At 43.2% G+C, this 13,155-nt stretch overlaps 1 protein-coding gene across 4 annotated transcripts in view; it reads left to right on the top strand.

Annotated features, from left to right (window-relative positions):
• Positions 1 to 12,896, top strand: part of cdh7a (cadherin 7a) — a 183,108-nt gene extending 170,212 nt beyond the window's left edge. For all 4 annotated transcript variants that reach the window (XM_072569783.1, XM_072569781.1, XM_072569780.1 and 1 more), the window contains 3 exons: positions 3,669 to 3,786; positions 6,123 to 6,374; positions 11,611 to 12,896. In XM_072569783.1, the coding sequence (XP_072425884.1) occupies positions 3,669 to 3,786; positions 6,123 to 6,374; positions 11,611 to 12,104 (864 nt within the window). In that variant the 3' untranslated portion in view covers positions 12,105 to 12,896. The remainder of the gene's footprint in view (positions 1 to 3,668; positions 3,787 to 6,122; positions 6,375 to 11,610) is intronic.
• Positions 12,897 to 13,155: the final 259 nt, after the last annotated feature.

The raw sequence follows: 13,155 nt of genomic DNA, 5'->3' as shown, positions 1-13,155 counted from the left end.
TACCATTGAGCAGAAATTGAACTGAAATAGCTATTTAAGTACTGTGGCTACAAGAGCAGGACAGAGACGAGGAATCCTGTGTTACCTAACTCACATCTTACCTTCCCAAAGCCTGTCCATCATCATCAAGGCACAAAACAGGAGTGTGATGGATGACTCCCAACTTGCCTGGATGAGTGCAGCTTTAATAATACTCAAGATATTTGAACGTCCAGGTCAAAGCAGCCCATTTGATTGAACTGAAACTCCATGCTGAAATTGGCATGCAGGTGCTGATTACCTTCTATGGAACATTGGAGCAGTTGCATATACACAGTGTTCCAGAAGAATGCTTTGTCCAGTTCTGGTCCCCAGTTATATGAAGGATATTTTCAAGCTGAAGAGGGTTCAGAAGCAATTTACCAGGATATTGCCAGGTTTGAGTTATAAAGAAAGGCTGGATGGGCTGGGACTTTTTTCACTGGAGCGTAGGAGGTTGAGAGGTGACCTGATAGAAGTTTATAAAATAATCCAAGGTATCGATAGAGTTGGTGCTAGTTGTCCTTTCCCTCGGATGGGGAAATTCAAGACCAGGGGGAACATTTTTAAGGAGAGAGGAGAAAGATTAAAAAAAAATATGAGGGACAAATGTTTTGCACAGAAGATGGTTCATGTGTGGAATGAACCTTCTGAGGAAGTGGTGGATGTGGGTCCAAATGTTTAAAAGACATTTGGTAGGTACATGAATAGGAAAGGTTTGGAGGGATATGGGCCAGGTCAGGCAGGTGGGACTTGTTTAGTTTGGGATTTTATTCAGGGTGCTGGTTGGACCAAAGGGTTTGTTACCATGGTCTATGACTCTATGCAACTTAGAGGGAACACTAGTTGGGGCCATTCCTGGCTTGTGCCTTATAGATGCTGGACAAACTTTGGGGAGTCAGGAGTGAGTTACCCACAACAGGATTCCAAGCTCTTGTAATCTCTGGCATTTATGCAATAGATCAGTTCAGTTTGTGGGCAGTGGTAACCCCGTGACTGTAATGCCATTGAGTGTCAAGGCGTAATGGTATGATTCTCTCATTGTTCGAAATAGTTCTTGCCCGGATCGTGTGCAGTGTGAATCTTATTTGTCATTTATCAGCCCAGGTGAATGTTATCCAGATCTTAACCAGCTTGTAAGATTGGGTATATCAGAGAGGAGTCAAACAAGAGTCGTCCCATTTTCCAAAACAGTGGGAGAGCAGCTTCGCTGTGTCTTGTGGTTGATTGTGTCAACAATGACAAGGGAATCGAGGAGGATGTGAAGTGACAATGCAGCACTGATACTGTCACAGATGGAGTGTTTTCACTTCTCATTGGGACTTGAAATATATTTCCCACTTTGCTCAGTCTGTCATCTAAACCTTTCTTGCCAGTGTCCTAACTTGTATTAACTCCCTTTAGTCCCTACAGTCCTAACTATGATCAATGACTTACATCAGCAGCAGCTCAACTTTTAAATGTTATCATTGATTTCAAATCTCTTCCTTTCACATTATCTTCATTATCCTGTTCAATGTCCCTTTGGGAATTCTCTCTAAATCTCTCTGCCTTGACACCTCTTCCACCCTCTGCTTTGATCAGGCTTTTGTGCGCCTGTAGTCATATTGGCTCCTGTGGCTCTCAGAGTCAGGTTTTGACATGGCTGCTCTGAAGAACCTTGGAGACATTTTACTTTTGAAGGCACCACGAAAATGCAAGCCGTCATTGCTGGCACAGAATCTAGAGCAGTAAGATTATTGGGCGAAAGTGAGAACTGCAGACGCTGGAGATTAGAGCCAAGATTAGCGTGGTGCTGGAAAAGCAAGGCAGGTCAGGCAGCATCCGAGGAGCAGGAACATCAATGTTTCAGACAGGAGCCCTTCATCAGGAATGAGCATCATTCCTGATGAAGAGTTCCTGCCCGGAATGTCAATTTTCCAGCTCCTCGGATGCTGCCTGACATGTTGTGCTTTTCCAGCACCACGCTAATCTTGACTGTAAGATTGTTAAGTCAGTCGATAAGGACTAGACAGCTCAGTATCCACGATGGGCAGCACGTCCAACAATTCCACAACACATGGTGACTGAACGGGAGGCATTATCCCTCAGTATTGAACATTGCTTCCTCTGGGTGTTGCACTCAGAGGTTTCATGAAGATCTCCACTTAGCAGCGTAGCTTAAAGAGAACATTCTTTCTGCAAGCTTGTTTGTCCCCATGTACAGTAGATTTTGGATGGCTGTGTGTCCCCAGCTTAGAGGAAGTGTTGATCATAACCCAGTTATGCGATTCTGTCTTAATACTATTGGATGCCAAGTTACACGTCAGTAATGGGTATCAGCCCATCGCCATCTTGATGTATGATGCTGATATCCTTTACTGGGCAGTTGAGGTGGATGGAGACAGAAAGGAACTATGTAGAATCATTCTTCAACATGTAAACTGGACAATAAACCCAAGCCTATCAGATTGCATATGACCTATGCCAGAAGCACAGACTGAGAGGAGTGGTCAATGAGTATTTGTTGGCCTGGAGGAATAATTGTAGTGCCGTTCCCCAGGTCATAGTATTGGGACCCTTCCTTTTCCTGGTTTACATTAATGATTTAGACCTTGGTGGTGCAGGAAGCAATTTCAAAGTTTGCAAATGACCTGACCTGAAACTTAGAACTACTGTGAACTGTGAAGACAGTGTCGAGTTCCAAAAGGACATTGACAAGTTGGTAAAATGGGTGGGTAGGTAGCAGTTCAATGTGAAGAAGTATGAGGTGATAGACTTTGGTCTTAAGAAAATTGAAAGACAATACAAAATAGGTGGTACATTTCTAAAGAGGGTATTTCTGTGCACAGATCATTAAAAGTAGCAAGATAAGTGGAGAGAGAAGTTATTAAAGAAAAATGTCTTGGCTTTACTAAATGGGCATAGAGTATAAGAGCAAGGAGATTATGTTGAACTTGTTTGACCTAAACTGGAATATGGTGTACAATTATCGGTGCTACATTATAGGAAGGATGTGAATGCATTGGATTCACAATAATGGTTCCAGGAATGAGAAACTTCAGTCATGAGGATAGATTGAAGAAGTCAGGATTGAATAAGGTTGAGAGGTGATTGGGTAAATATTTTCAAAATCATGTGTCGGCTGGATAGAGTAGATTAGGGAGGTGCTGTTCCCAATCGTTAAAAAAGAACAGAATGAGAGGGCATTGATTTAAAGTGACCTGCAAATGAAGTAAGAGTGATGTGAAATAAATACCTTTCACACAGCGAGTAGTTAGGGTGTGGAATACACAGCCGAGAAATGTGGCAGAGGCTGGTTCAATTGAGGCATTCAAGAGGGGCATTGGATGGTTATTTGGATTGAAATGGTGTGCAGTGATATGGGGAAAAGGTAAGCGATTGGCAATACGAGTGCAGATCCGATGGGGAAAACGGCCTGTTTCTGCACCGTAACAACTCTCTGACTCTGTGAATGACAAGACAGTTTCCCCATTCCCTGTTTCCTCATATCTTCATCTTACATGATGCATGGCTCTTTGCAAAGTCTCGGACATGGTGATTTGTCTCATGCAAATATTTGACCTTCTAAATCTGTCCTGGCGTGGTTGAGTTCATTTCAGTCATGCTTTGGGCTGCAAATCAAATCTAATCTTTAACTGCAATTACAGATAATTCAGAGAATCAGTGCAGTGGACAGAGATAAACCCCCCAGCGGACACCACTTCTATTTCTCCCTTGCTGCCGGGCCTGCCAATAACCTGAATTTCACTGTGCAAGATAACAGAGGTACCTATTTCTATTCTGCTTGGTCATTCCTCAGGTCAGTCGGAGTTTTGCAGCTTGTGGCCTTTCTCTTACATGCTTAGCAAAACGAAAGCCATTTCTTCTGCTGGATAATAATTCTAGATTAAAAGCAAAGTACTTTGGATGCTGCAGATTTGAAATTAAGAGGAGAGAGAAGCAGATACACAGTTTCCAATATGCCCATTTTTCAGAACTGATCAATTATAAACTAATTGTCACAGTGATAATTTATAAATTTGAATGAACTGCCTCTTTGGATACAATGCTGTTTGATCATTATGACATTGAGATGACTCGCTTAACGCAGCAACCTTTTTTTAAAATTTGAAGTTTATCTCTCTTAATCTGGTCAGCACGTAATGTCTCTGTCAGCACACCAGCTCTTGCACAACTTGCCTAGGGCTTTATGATGTGAAATCGGGCAAATAGAGGTGACTTAACAGAAATTAAAATTCACAAAAAAGAAACAACTTGTGCAAGACAGTTAGGGAACAAAAGTCTCAATGTTACATTCACCAACAAGTTGGGTTGAGAAGACATGAAAAAAGAGCTCACCCTTTTTTGATGTGATATATTTTACATTGTGGTATGACAGCAGGACAAAAATGTTTTTTTTTGCTCAGTTAATGGCTTCTCGACACAAACATGTTGTTCTATCAAAGTGTAAATGCACCAGAGACCTGTGACACTCGCACAATCCATCCTCATGTCACCAGGTGATGGATGACACTGTGCATGTCATAATTAAGCTGTGATATACTCAAGGGCGTGACCAGCTGCTGAATGAGACACGATTGCAAAGACAAATTTTGCATTGCCTATTTAAAGTCAAACAAGTGGGAAGAAAATGACAATTTAAAATAGGCACCGACTTTCATCTGAGTAAGTTATATTTGGAAGGAGGTCCGAATGGCTATAACACTATAATATTAAATTATTAAGCAAAGGCTCACTTATACTTGTATCTTATAAGAACATATTGTTCATCCCATAAGTTCAAAAACACAAGTCATTATCGATATAACCAAAGGAGCCATCTCTCCTTTCCTAACGCTCTGTAAAGTATATGGATACTATTTGTCTCAAACACTCCATTTAATCATAAATTCCATGTTCTAAAGATACTCAGGGAAAAGGATCATAGAAACCTTACTGTGTGGCAGCCTTGGCTTTGACCCAAACCTCTGAAGATCATCCCATCCAGATTCATCACTTCCCTGTAACCTTGCATTTTTTCCATGGATAACCCATCTAAGCCTGCACATCCCTGCACAGTATGGGCAATTCAGCATGGCTAATCCACCTAACCTGCACATCTTTGAAACGTGGGAGGAAACCGGAGCACCCGGAGAAAACCCACGCAGACACGGGGGGAGTTTGCAAACTCCACACAGACGGTCACCCATGATGAAACCGAACCTGGGTCCCTGGCGCTGTAAGGCAGTAGTGCTAACCAGTGTGCCACCCCTCTCTTGATATCCCCACTATATATCTTAATGGCTGAGGAAGCATACAAGGTTGATTGACCTGGATATAGAGTGAAAACCAGGGGCAGAGAGATTGAGGATGGCTGCGTATTGCTCCAGACCCAGGCCTGCCACCATCAGCTCCATTCCCAAACTGAGCACAATCACCTGTCCCCTCAGCCTGAGTGATATGAAGCTCCTCATGGGACCTCAGGCCCTCGGTGTTGGGTCTTGATGTAAACCCGACCCCTTCCACCCCCTGAGATATTCACCAAAGCTCCTTCGACAGAACCTTCCAAATCTATGGCCTCTACCATCTCAAAGGGTAATGACAGCAGTTACATGGAAACACCACCATTTGCAGGTTCCCCCTCTGAACCACACACCCCCCCCCTGACTTGGAACAGCATTGCCATTCCCTCCATGTCGCCCGGCCTCTGGAACCTCCTCTCTAACGGCACTGTCTGCACCGAATAGCCCGCGGCGGTTCCAGATGGCAGCTCACCACCAACATTCCCTGGAAGCTGGGTTGGCTGTCTTCAGGGTCCACACATACTGTTTGACGTGCCAGTGCTGCTCCCAGCAATGACCTCCGGTTTGTGGAAGTCTTTACCACACATGGACCTTGTAGAAGAAAATAAAATGATAAGGCAACCTCGCTCAGCACCACCTTCACAATTAGGGACGGACAATAAGCATTGGCCCAGCTAGTGAGGCCTACATCCCCCTCAATGAATTCTTTCTAAAACACTGACACGGACTTGTTGTTTGAACTACCTTTCTTTGCTGTGTGTCATTCTATGGAATTCTATATAAAAACAGTGTGATTTATTTTCTGAAAACAATGTTTAGATAACACAGCCACGATTCTGACTCGGAGAGCTGGATTCAGTCGACAAGAACAGGCTGTTTACTTCCTGCCCATTGTGATTGTGGACAACGGGATTCCGCCTTTGAGCAGCACCAGCACCCTCACGATCCGGGTCTGTGCTTGTGATGATGACGGTATTGCTCAATCTTGCAACGCTGAAGCCTTCATCCTGCCCGCTGGCCTTAGCACCGGAGCACTAATTGCCATACTGGCCTGCGTTCTGACACTATTAGGTACGTGACTGCGCCTTTAATGGGTTTGTCCTGGCACCGTCCATTCCGAAACGGGAATTTTTGTTTCAAGGGGCCCAGGCGCACCTCACAGCACCAATAGCATTTCATGCTTCCACCAAATTACACCTGTGAGGGGAGGCATGTGGCCTGACAAACATGCAGGGTCAATATCCACATTGTGTAACTCTTAATTTGACTTAGAATCCCTACAGTGTGGAAGCAGGCCATTCAGCCCATCGAGTCAACACCAACCCTCCAAAGAGCATCCCACCCAGACCCACTCCATTACCCTGTCCCTGTAAACCTGCACTTCCCACGGTTAACCCACCTAACCTACACTTCCCTAGGCAATATATTGTGGCCAATACAACTAATGTGCACATCTTTGGACTATGGGAGGAAATCAAAGCACCCAGAGGAAACACAGGGAGAATGTGCAAACTCCACTCAGAGGTTGAATCGAGCCCGGGTCCCTGGCTCTGTGAGGCAACAGTGCTAACCACTGAGCCACCATGCCGTTCCTTGCAACAGCTTTATTGTAATGGTATATAATGCAATATAATGGACAATGTTTCTCACACAGTGAGTAATGAGGATGTGTAACGCACTGCCTGGAAATGTCATGGAGGCAGGTCCAATTGAGGCGTTCGAGGGAGTTGGGTGATTATACAGACAGAAATAGTGTGCGAGGCTATGGGAGAAAAAGCAGGAGGTTCTCAGTTCTAGGCACTAGGTAATGAAGAGCCAGTCCATGTACAATGGGCTGAATAGCGTCTTTCTGCACCATAACAATTCTGTGATATTTCACAGGATGTAGCAAGGCCAATATTAATTAGCCATCCTACCCTTGAACTGAGTGGTTTGTGGGCCATTCCAGTTAAGAATCAACCGCACTGCTGTGGGTCTGGAGTCACATGTGGACCAGTCCGGGGAGAAACTGCATCTTTCCTTCCCTGAAGAACATTAGTGAACCCTAACGGCTTTTACGGCAGTCGATAATTGTTATATTAACCATTACTGAGATTAGCCACATTCAGGGGTAATGTGAAGGAGTAGAAAGTAGCAAAACCTTTAGCAACTTTTATGTCACACTGACGTCTCTCAGCTAGTATGTAATATACTTTTAGGAAACATGCTCCTGACATCACAACATCTGACTTCAGGTGTAAAGATCTCAGACTCTAGGTTAACCAGGGGCCATGTGAGTACAGGACTTGACACAGAGTATACAGAGGGCAAAGCAAGTGAAGCCCTGAGCAATTCTGGGTTACGTATACTAGGTTGGTAAATGTGCACAGTAACCTCCAAATTTTACAATTGATTCAAAAGGCTGTCTTTTGCATAGACATGATCATCTAAAATTACAGAGAGAAGAATCTAATAGAGAAAGAGATGACAGAAAGACCCAAATCAAGAGACGAAGCCAAACACGAAGATATATCAGAGCTCGATGGAGAAAGCCTGAGGGATATGATCAGATTGGGTGAAACTGTCCCCACTGACCAGAGGATGGCTATTTTAAGGCCAAGAGTTTTGGAAAGTTTGTTGAGATGAGATGAGAGAAAAAGTTTGGAATGCAGCCAGTCATCCTAATCTGAAATACTCTGGCTGCAAGGCCAGATGCAATAGGAGCTTGCAAATAGCATTGGATCTCACATAGAGCCATAGAGCATTTATAGCTCTGAAAGAGACCCAGGCTAGCTGAATAGGCTAGCTGCAAATTCTAATGTCACTTCCCACATCTCCCTTGAAATTTTGCGTGTTCCAAGGCTTCAGGAGCAGATCCAAGTACCTGTTCAATGAGTTGAGGCCACCGGAAAACTTGGCATCCGATTCCAGATATCTGCCACCCTCTGAGGCAAATGTTTTTCTCCATGTTCCATCTAGTTCTTCTACGGAAAGGCCCCCAGTCATGAGCCTCTCCATTAGGTCTAGCCTCTCCTCTGAGTCTACCCTGTGCACTCTATGCAGCTCCTCATTATTTTGCATCTTGATCAATTGCCCTTCAGTCTGCTCTGTTCTAAGGAAAACAACCCCTAACCGATCCAACCTTCCCTCATGGCCACAGCTTCGAGCTTGGTAACATACATGTAGCTCTCCTCTGTACTGTTGCAAAATTACATTATCTCTCTCCTTCTGTCATGAGAGAGAGAGGACTTTCAGAACCATGGGCTGAGAGTGAAGTCAAGTCATGAACATTCAACACCTAAGGGAGAGACTGGCTTACTGGCAATGGTCCTTTCTATTGTGGAAGCTCTAGCATTGAGTATATTCAAGACAGAAACTGATAGATTCCGAGATACAACTGCAATTCCAGGATATGGGAATAGCTCAGGAATATTGTGTTGAGGTGGATGTTCCGCCTTGATCTGGAATGGGGGAGCAGGCTCAAAGGGCTGAATGGCCTCCACCTGTATGCCTAACTTCCCAGTTCTACGCTTAACAAAAATGATAAATGAACAGCTGAAGGAAAAATGTACAAAATGTGTTAAATGCAGAGAGTGCTCCAACAAAGATAGCAGCAAACATTCCTGTTGCCCCACACAGTTTTACTCCAACAGAAGACAGACTTCCTTCATATATCTGCCTGGCATTCTGTGCACACGTACCAACAGATTCAACAACAGCTTCTTCCCTGCTGTTATTAAACTTCTAAATGGGCCTCGCAAATTTTAAATTTAAATGTTGACCTCCATCTCTGTGCATCTTTGTTGCAGCCATAACATTGTGTTCCTCACTCTGTTCTATTACCTTGATGCACTTTGTATGGTATGATCTGCCAGTACTGTACGTTAAACAAAACATTTCACTGTACCCAGGTACATGTGACAATAATAAACCAAATCAAATCAAAAACATTGTTAAAAAGGAACGATAGTTCACGAACTTGTTTTCATTAATGAGCAAAATAACGCTAGCAAAAAGGAAAAGTATAATGTATATGAAGGAAAAGCAGGAGAGAGGCACTGGGTAATGATGCTCATTTAACAAGTTGATCCAGGTGTAAATGGTCAAGTAATCTACTTCTACACCATAATACTTCTGTGATTCTTCTCTGCACAACCAAAGGGAAAGATATGTCCCTGCATGTTAATGACTTCAAGTTGCTTCAAAAACTCACACTGTACAGTTAACTGTTTATTCAGGAACTTTAGTGCACAGACTACCAGGCAGACATATGAAGGAAATCTATCTTCTGTAGGATTAAAAGTGTGTGTAACAATAGGAAAGTTACTTCAATGGTCAATTTCATTCAATGAAAAATACATTCGGCAAATACAGGAATTGCAATAGATAATTCATCCTCTCAAGCTGTTACTTAATTCAATGAGATCTTTGCTGACTTGTATTTTAAGTCCATTTACCATGGATTTGGATCCATGTCCTCTAATACTCTGGCCTGACCAACATCTATGAAACCCAGAGTCATAGAATCCCTACAGTGTGGAAGCAGGTCATTCGGCCCATCAAATCCACACTGACCTTCTGAAGACTCAACCTGAAACACTCCTCTATCCTATCTCTATAACCCTGCATTTTCCACCTAGCTCGGTTATCTCTGGACACGATGGGAAATTGAGCATGTTTGATCCACCTGACCTGCACACCTCTGGACTGTACGAAGAAACCGGAGCACCCGAGGAAACCCACGAGAATGTGTAAACTCCATGCAGACAGTCGCCCAAGGCAGGAATTCAACCTGGGTCCATGGCGCTGTGAGACAGCAGTGCTAACCACTGAACCACCATGCCTTGAAATTTAAATTTCGCAGGCAAGAGTTCTGGAATTCCACTCTGCTTTGTGGGAACAGTTGCAAGTGAATATGGCATGTCCCCTCATTTCTGGAACTCACCCGCACAGGAAATGCTTTCTCACTCTCGAGCAATACCTTTAATCATCATGAGCATGACAATGATATCACCCCCTCAACCTGATGTGCTGAACGAAGTACAAACCTAGTCTCTGCAGCCTCTGTGCAGAGCACACAGGTCGTTCTGCACTCATTTTGAGAACAGATATTCAATGAGCAAACACAATACATGAGCTCCCAGCTGGAGTTTTGTGCAATGAGTGATTGCCACTACATTCTGAATTGCTTCATCATTTCCATCGCACGGTGAGCCAGGTATCTGACCACGACTGAGAGAAGCAGGATATGATTACCTCAGTTCCCTCTCATGAATGCTAAATGCGCATTATCCAGCACAGGGTATTGACTGCTGTTACAGAAAGTTAATTGCGCTTGTGTTTTCCAGTGGGAAGTCACATCATGCCCAAAACGTGTCCAAATTCCTTTTGGAAGCACTGGATAATGAACACAAGTGAGAAACCTGGGTGACTGCGCTCCATCTCTAACTGGGATGCTGCTTTGAAAATCAGCACTTTGAGAATCCCATCACTTTCACACAGAACACCACTCATTTCATTTTGATTCGACTTTTATATTTAAAGTTTAGCCATAATGTCAGGAAGCATTTCTCCCCACGGGGGGGGCCCTGAAAACTGGAACTCTCACACCCACTCCCAATCCCTGAGAGGAAAAGCCTTTGAGACTGGTGATCAATTGAACGTTTCAATTCCGTTGGATTTGTTAGCTAATGATATATGCACATAAGAAGCAGGAGGTAGCATAGCCCATTCAGCCCCTCGAGCCTGCTCCACCATTCAATACAATCATGGCTGATCTCATCTCAGCCCCAACTCCACTTTCCTGCCCCCTCCACTTCAACCTGTTACTGATTAAAAGTCTGTCTACCCGCTCCTGTACTTTACTCAGTTTCCCAGTATTATACCATACTCTGAACTCCACGAGTTCACCACCTTTTGAGAGAAGTAATTCCACCTCGTCTCTGTTTTAACTCTGTGACCCTTTATTGGGAAGGGTTATGGTAGATAGATGAAGTTAATGCAGGTGGTTCTTTTATAACGCGTTCTTGTGCGATCCTGTATTCTAGAAAAATCTCGCTTCAGAAACAGCACTTAAAGTGTTGGCGATGTATTGGTGTTGTAGCACACACACACGTTTTAAAAGTTCATGGTTTAGAAACAGCGTTCCCAATTCATCAATCGCGTTACAACGAATAGGGATTAACAAACTGCACGATATATTGGAACAATCTGTGTAGCGATCAGCCATGTCAGACAGGCTCAAGTTGCTGATTGGTCTAGTTTCTATGTTCCTATGTATTTTACCTCAGCAGAGCAGATTTTGAATATTGTTCTTTTTGTCTTGCAGTACTGGTGCTGCTCATTGTGACACTGAGAAGGCGCAAGAAGGAGCCTTTGATATTTGACGAAGAGAAGGACATTAGGGAGAATATAGTCAGGTACGACGATGAGGGGGGCGGTGAGGAGGACACGGAAGCTTTTGACATGGCTACGCTGAGGAATCTCAATTTCATTCAGGATGTGAAAACACGACGGGATGTCACGCCCGAAGTTCAGTTGTTTTCGAAAGCTGCACACAAGCTGTCTCCTGATAACATCATCTTCAGGGAATTTATCTGGGAGAGGATGAAAGGTGCTGACACAGATCCCTGTGCTCCTCCGTATGACTCTCTCCAGACATATGCATTTGAGGGGAACGGCTCAGTAGCAGAATCACTCAGCTCCTTAGAGTCCATCACCTCAGCATCGGACCAGAATTACGATTACCTCAGTGACTGGGGACCCCGTTTCAAAAAGCTGGCAGACATGTATGGTAACTCCAAGGATGGTATGAACTCTTAGTTACACCCCTTCCAACAATGCACTGATTTTTTTTTGTAAGCGGGACAGTTTCGGGATTGGTTGGAGGGAGGGGTGGGCTGGAATGTAAATACAAAACCATTTTTTAAGAGTCTTACTTTGCCTCTTCTTAAGTGGTGCAGTTTCATCTGAATTCCCATGGAAAACACACAAAGCAACCAGATTGTGAGCATTGCTTAACTTTTTTTTTCAATTTGAAGGGTTAAAATGACAGCAATGCTAGGTTATAAACGTTATCTCTTCTGATTTGTACAGGAGAATTAATCTTTTCATTTTGTTTTGTTACACAGTGATATATTTATAATAAAAAGCCAAACCCCACCGTGTTTGAGCCAGGCTTGTGTACTAGCTCAGGATCAGAATTACAAGTGCTTGCTGACTGTAACTCCGCTCCAGAATATATGAGATGAAATAAAGCATGAGCAAATCTAATTGTAGCAAATTAATGGACGTTTTTCATCTCTAAAAGACACGAAAGATCACAAGGAACTATTTTTACTGGATCATTGTCCAGTACAAGCTGAAAGGGAAGACAAGTAGAAATTGTTTTTTAAATGTCAAAATTGGAAATCTCGTCATATGTCATAATCTGTGGGTAAAAAAAAAATTCAGGCTCAGTTTTGTAGACAATCATTGCTCCATGGTTCATAGTTCTTCCTTCATTTGTACATATATGAATAATAAAAATGGGTTTTGTAATAGGATATTAAAAAGTGTCATTACGTTTGGTCATACCTGTATAGTTTTCAATAAAAGGATGGAAATGAATATGCTTTATGCACTCAGTTCTGTCACATGAATGCTTTTTTTTATAAGAAATGTTGCTCCCTTGACATCTTTCTCTTGTCTACTTGTATTCTTACTCCTTTCTCTGTCCAACTGTTCCATTATGCCATTTTTAAAAGGTCATTCTAGGCCAGAGTTTGTTGTCCACCTCCAGTCCGAGAGGACTGGAGAATTGCTAATGTTGTCCCCTTGTTTAATAAGGGCAGCAGGGACAGTCCAAGTAATTACAGACCTGTGAGTCTGATGT

Source organism: Chiloscyllium punctatum, chromosome 5 (genome assembly GCF_047496795.1).
Source record: "Chiloscyllium punctatum isolate Juve2018m chromosome 5, sChiPun1.3, whole genome shotgun sequence".
Lineage (NCBI taxonomy): Eukaryota > Metazoa > Chordata > Chondrichthyes > Orectolobiformes > Hemiscylliidae > Chiloscyllium > Chiloscyllium punctatum.
This window is presented reverse-complemented; position numbering and strand designations above follow the sequence as displayed.